General features: G+C 35.0%; 2 protein-coding genes across 2 annotated transcripts; one reads left to right on the top strand and one right to left on the bottom strand.

Annotated features, from left to right (window-relative positions):
* The first annotated feature begins 250 nt into the window (after positions 1–250).
* On the top strand, positions 251–1,845 carry LOC143448199 (26S proteasome non-ATPase regulatory subunit 6-like). Its single transcript, XM_076947811.1, has one exon. It carries the CDS (start codon positions 320–322, stop codon positions 1,496–1,498), a length of 1,179 nt encoding a protein of 392 aa, XP_076803926.1. The 5' UTR covers positions 251–319; the 3' UTR covers positions 1,499–1,845.
* On the bottom strand, positions 1,741–6,579 carry LOC143448202 (uncharacterized). Its single transcript, XM_076947813.1, has 3 exons — positions 6,328–6,579; positions 4,045–4,208; positions 1,741–2,604 (listed from the first exon to the last, which is right to left on the bottom strand). The coding sequence occupies exons 1-3, from the start codon at positions 6,420–6,422 to the stop codon at positions 2,333–2,335; spliced, it is 531 nt and encodes a 176-aa protein (XP_076803928.1). The 5' UTR covers positions 6,423–6,579; the 3' UTR covers positions 1,741–2,332.
* Between the last annotated feature and the right edge of the window lie 304 nt (positions 6,580–6,883).

The raw sequence follows: 6,883 nt of genomic DNA, 5'->3' as shown, positions 1-6,883 counted from the left end.
ATATGTATGCCATGCCATATGAACGTCAATTCGCCGATTAAATTTTCTATAGCTCTGACTGTTTTCACTACAACGTTTAATGCCTTGATTTTATGTGAAAGTTTATTGGAAAGCCTATATCTTTTTTATTATGCATGAAGTTTTGCGGAATTAACATTTCCCTTTATTCAAGAATATTACATGTTAATAGTTTTAATCAAGAACATTTTGTGTATGACAATGAAATCAGTTTTGAGCGAACCTTGAACACAACAACTTCAATTTTATAGCTTTTCAGGCACATTTGTTTTAGCTTTAGAAAATTCTTTGATTTCATAAAATGCCAATTGAAAACTTGGAAGAAGAGGGTCTTTCAAAGATCCCTGACCTAAATATTGCAAGTTTAACCTTCCTTTTGAACTCGCGTGCGTCGGGAAGAAATGGTAACCAGATGGAAAGCAGTGAAAAGCAAGAATTAATGAGTCTTATACAGAAAGATAACATGGCACCATATTATGAAAAAGTCTGTAAAGATTTGGGATGGATTGTGGACATTAAATTGCTTGCAACGATGAAAGCAGAAAACGAGAAGCAACTCAAGAAATTGGATGATAAAATTGCCGAAGAAATGGAGTATGAGTCTGATGAAAAAGAAGCACTGTTATCAAAGGCTGAATACTTGTGTAAAATAGGTGATAAAGATGAATGTCTTACAATTTTTCGTAAAGCTTATGAGAAGACAGTTGCTCTAGGTCATCGTTTGGACATCATTTTTAACATCATTCGGATTGGTCTCTTTTATATGGACCATGATCTCATAACACGCAATATTGATAAGGCAAAGCAACTTATTGATGAGGGTGGTGACTGGGATAGAAGAAATCGGCTCAAAGTGTACCAAGGCCTTTACTCTATTGCTATAAGAGACTTTAAAACTGCTGCTAACCTGTTTCTAGAAACTGTCTCAACATTTACATCATATGAGCTCATGGATTATCACACTTTTGTGACTTACACGGTGTATGTTTGTATGTTGGCATTGGACCGTCCCCAGCTGAGGGATAAAGTGGTGAAAGGTTCTGAAATCTTGGAAGTGCTTTTTGAGAAAACCAGTTTAAAGAAATACTTGCTTTCACTTTACGATTGTCAGTATGCCCAATTTTTCTCCAGTCTGGCTCAGGTTGAAATTAATCTAAAGGAAGATCGATATTTTCATGCCCATTACCGCTATTACGTTCGAGAAATGCGCATTCTGGCTTACACTCAACTTCTGGAATCTTATCGAAGCTTAACCCTTGATTACATGGCACAGGCCTTCGGTGTCACTGTGGAGTTCATTGACAAAGAATTGTCACACTTTATTGCAGTTGGAAGGCTGCATTGCAAGATTGACAAGGTAGGAGGAGTGGTCGAAACAAACAGGCCTGACAGCAAAAATTGGCAGTATCAAGAGACCATTAAGAAAGGAGATTTGCTTCTAAACAGAGTGCAGAAACTTTCTCGGGTTATAAACATATAACTTTTGCTCCTGATATTGTGATTGTAAAATTTCTAGTAACTTGGCAACATAAGAAAATTCGTGTTTTTATTTAACATTTGTCTGTTGATAGCATTTCTTGGTTGTGTGAACGTTCCAATCCATAATAATGCCATTGGTTTTCATATTAACTCCGTCAGTAACTGCACCTTGCTATATATGACTGAACTACTAACTGGCTATAAATTAGAGAAAACGTTTTTTGTTTAGATTATTACATGTACTGTATTTCCGAGAAACATTTATTTGTCCAATATGCTCCAATTGAAATTATACAATGGAGGCTCTGATTCGGGATGACACAGAATTAAAACAACAACTCATTCAGATATTACGTTCAGATTGAAAACATTTGACAGAAGGCAAAGCAACAGCAAATGAGGTTTAAATTATCTGGCTGTTGCACATTCATTCAGAAGGAAAAAGAAAATTATGCTAATTTTAATATTACGACAGTCACCATACATGATTGTAGACAGTACATGCATGTAACAGTAATAATATCAGGTAATATTGTTCATAAAACACATATTGCTGCAATATTAGCTTTAATGATAACATATAAAAATGCTGCCATATCTGTGCTTGTGTATAAACATAAGTGCAATATTCACTTGCTTCACAATCTCGAAAAACAGTGATATGTGATCATTTTTGCAAGGGGGGCTCCACGCAAGCATTAGAGACTTATGAAGTATCTACAAATGAAACTAGTAATACATATTATACTTGACAACTGACATAATACAGATGTTTTTTGCGAACTCAATTGTTTTATAGTCAATCTGTTTGACTTTCCATGCTATAAAAACCACTTCACTGGCTGTAAGGTGGAGGTGCAGGACCACTGGGATCTTTGTAATATGGGTTAACTGCAGGTTGGTTTCCCTCATTTAATGGATATGGAGTTGTTTGTTGAGGGAAAGCTGACTGCAAAGGAACCGACTGCTGGGTTGGTGGAACCTGCATTGGTACTGGTTGCTGAGCTGGAGGATAACCTTGCGCTGCAGTGGCATAACTTGGAGCTATCTGAGGGGGGTAAGTTTGGCCTGGGGGTACGTAACCTTGCTGCTGGAATCCATATGGTGCTAAGAAAAACAAACAAACGTTTAGTACTAACTCATATCAAGATATGACAAAGAATTTGGTGGTGTTGTAAAGAATAACCTAATGATATTCTTGAGTGTGTATATTGTATTATTACTTGAGTGCCTAGGCAAAAGCCAGAAACAATCACTAAATTGTAGGAGCAGATTTTGTACAAAATTATTTACACAAACACGTCAGTACAGAGTACAAGTAAGTCATGAACAGTTGGTTACAAACTAAGTTAGGTTGTGTAAGGTACATCAGAATTGAAATGCGTTCACCAAAAGGAAAATAAGGTAGCGATAGCCTGATTTTAATGTAAATTTTGCAAGAATAGGTATAAATTTACGATCAACAGCAAAAAGTGTACGTTTTGGTCTAGAGCTTTTCAACCTTTGTTTTGTCAAATGATTGTGATGGATACTGGGTCATCTTTAAGTCAAACATCACCAGTTAAAATTAATTACTAGTTATTACTACATAGCTCAAAACTTATTACACTAAAGGTAAAGATAGAAATAGTCTGTTTCGTAAGCTTAAACTCACTGCGATTCCCTTTGTTGCACAGCTTACTTATTGCGTTATCAAGGATAATCATGAGGTTACTGTATGTGTCAGTAACTAACTAATCTTTGTAAAATAAAGAATAAGCATGGCAAGCACTAAATTGTCTCAACAATACAATGAAGTTTATCAACCATACTAATACAGACCTTTTTGACGTCTGAATTTAACAACACAAACAGGCAAATATGACGGAAACCAAAATTGATGTTCTACTTTTAACAAGATAACACTTTTTTTTTGTGCATGTGAATCTATTTGGATTATAAGATATTTTGTGGTTGGAGATTGCAAGAAAGAGTGATAGCAAATATAAAACATACTCTGAAAAGTTGTGTGGCAAAGTAAGTCACCAACCTTTCAGACTTAAAATACGAATCGGTGCTGTAAAATGTTGATTTGCATTGCCATACACAAACTACTGTACCATGCAATTTGAACTAAAAACATAGCGTTGAATGCAGAACCGTCCAAAACTGTGACACAGTTATTAAGAAACTACACTTAAAAACTATGTCATGTTATATGGTTGCTCTGCAAGTAATATATGTTGAGCTTGTTTCAGAACTTAACAGATGGCTATGTTAAAATTGATATATGTATAAACTATACAACATGAGGTAATATTTTAGCTGCAACAGTTTTTATCCTTACTATGAAGACAAGACCATACATAAAATATTTTATGTTCGTGTAAACATATTATACTTGTTTCTAGAACAGGCGTTGATTTTTTTGTTCTATTTTGTGCATAGCAACGCACAAGTTTCATGACATGATTATTTTAACATTTTTGGTCATATTAGCCCCATGCACACATTTACATTCGTACTAAAAATTGAAGTCGGTTACCCCAATAATATGAATAGGTTTACCTGTATTTGGAGCTCCATGTACTGTGGTTGTTGTAGTGACGGTTTGTGGTGTATGTACATAACCACCACGAGCTCCAGTTCGTCTACAACAGCATACACAGGCCACTATGCAGCCTATTATACCAATTATTATTGCAATGACAATTGCAATAATCACTCCAACACTGAGAAAATAAGAAAACAGAAAATAAATTACCAACACAAGTATTATGTCACAACAAGTATATAAGTGTAAGCTATAATGAACTTAGGGCCCCATCTAAACTCTGTGAGAACCCCAGGGGAGTATGTTGTGTTGACCAAGAGTACTAAAAGGGTTTCTAATAGATACGCACAGAAGTAGTTTGGCCAATAGCGACAATGCATTAAGCTGATGAACCTTAAAAGGTATTTATGGTGGACGAGAATCACAGTTATGAATAACTAAAAATATTAATCATGAAACTTAAAGTAACCGATGACTCAATCATTAAGATTATATTTAAATGACAATACTTATGACCAACGGCTAAACATACAAACTTTCAAAAGTTAGTTTCTTACTTTTACTGATACCATTACTGCGTGAAAAAGTTTAAACCTGAGAATTACCATTGTCTTCATTTTGCTTTGCTGGTTGGTTAAAGATTTTAGTTTGTTGAGACTTAAACTTGCTAAATTTGAGCGGCTCAATTTTTAGTTTGCTCTAGTTCATCTTCATAATTAAGCCTTATAATTAATATTACTTTAAGCCTTAAATGCGAAAGTACTAATTTGCCGTATTTTATAAACCTTCAGGTTTTCCCTTCCAACAACCCAAGAAAAATATTATGCCTACTTTTATTTAAACTGCAAACGAAAAATGAATTTCCTAGCATAGTTAAAGCAAGTACTCTTCAATAAAGATGCTATCAAAGACGATTGCCGACATATCTCAGAACACTGCAATCTCAAAGTTTCTGTGCAAAAAGATTAAAAGCAAAGTATTCTTTCATTTCATTGAATTAATTAGGCCTATACTTGGTTTTAACTGTGTATGTGAAACAAAATACTTAACTTTATCAAATAATTCATGTCTTTGTTGTAATTTTTAAGAGCAGCCTATTTGCATTAGCAAAACTGATTGCTCATCGGATTGAGTGGCATTACGCCGGTAAAATACGACGCGTCCCAACCTTTTAAATTGATACGTAAAACAAGTGCTAAAAGCCAAAACACTGGAAAACATTTTATCAATCAAAAGTTTAGTCGTCGTTTAGTTTAGTGTTATTAATCAGAAGTCGATACTACAACCATACAAAATTTTTTATTGATGTTGTTTAAAATCTGGTATTTTTGTTATGTTTCTAACATCACCTGTCATTGCGACGCTTTAGTTCTCGAAGGGTGAACAAATTGACAGATTTACACATTGTCATTCATCACAAATTTAAATTAGTTAAACTAGACATTTCGAAGTTTATTTACAGAAGCAGAAGTTGCTTATAGCATGCGACAATTGATACCATTTTACAAACTTACTCTAATACTTTTGCAGTTTAATACAGATAGCTGGCTGTACACATCACCAGTGATCATAATGAATGGAAAAAAATACATTATTATGACATAGTTGAGGTGTTTTGAGAAATCCGACCCATGTTAGGCTTTCTTTTATTATCTCCATTCACACATTGGGCTTTCTTGTCTCAGTTCTGGTTGTCTGCCCCGTGTTGCGCTCTTTGCTTTTGCAGCCGTTATCTTGCATTATCTCTTCTTCTCACTTGAGTTTTCTCAATAAGCAAGTGTTACTATCTCTTTTTTCCTCCCTCGTTTCGTTTCGCACTTTTTCTCCTCTTATCATTGAGTTGCCTTTGCAGTTCAATGCGCTAATTATCTGTAATCGTATTAATGTCCTGGCCCTCAATGACAGTGCAGGTGATTTCAAAACCATTATCGTTACCATAGCCATTAGGGCGAAACATCAACATTGATAGCAAAAAAAAACGAGACAATTTTAATTTATAAGAAGTTACATGAGATAACTGAAGATCAAAACCAGGGGGGCGAACTTATATTTTGCCCCCCCCCCTATAATTCACAACTGGAAGGCGTGCAACCATGGTGGTATAATGTGAAGTTGCCTGTAGTTGAACTTTAACTATTCAGTTGTACGCACAAGCTGTGTGCGGTATGTTTCAGCATAGCCTGTATACAAAAGTTTTAAGAACACAACTCAGCGGGCTATTTGTGGCCTGCGAGCCGCAGGTTAGACCACCCTGTGTCATATAAAACCATATTAGAATATAAAAATTCAGTAAATACCTTAGTCCCAGATAGGGATTCACAATAGAAACACATTCATTACTCGAGCAATATTCATCAGAGTCACAAAGAGCGTCAGAGAAACAAAACGTCATGATGAGATGGCTTGAAACTGATACAGAAGGTTGTAGCTAATATGGCTTGACTTCTCTTGAATAGTAAGCTATTACTATTTCATATAAGTTTATACTGTTACTATTTTTCCTTAACCTATCTCAAGCTATAAAAAAGGTATCAAAATTTAACTGTATTTTTTCAGTATGTTATTACATGGCCTACAATGTAAATTTATCAGCTTTGCATGTATCAGTCAACTAGTGCTACTTTCAAATTGCAGAAAAAGTTGATGGCTTAGTTTCATTTCATCATCAGACAGACATTTTATAAGCCAATATATTGGACCATTTTCAGGTCCAATATGTTGATATTAGCCTAGACTCGGCGTATTAGCTTGTCACTATGAAAAAATAATTGCACTTCCAACCACGAAACCTTATTCTATGAAGTTTGCATGCCGTCACGCCAATACAGCTTAGTAACAATGCATTGTGGTTTT

Source organism: Clavelina lepadiformis, chromosome 3 (assembly GCF_947623445.1).
Source record: "Clavelina lepadiformis chromosome 3, kaClaLepa1.1, whole genome shotgun sequence".
NCBI lineage: Eukaryota > Metazoa > Chordata > Ascidiacea > Aplousobranchia > Clavelinidae > Clavelina > Clavelina lepadiformis.
Note: the sequence above shows the minus strand (reverse complement) of the source record. Positions and strands in the feature narration are given on the sequence as shown.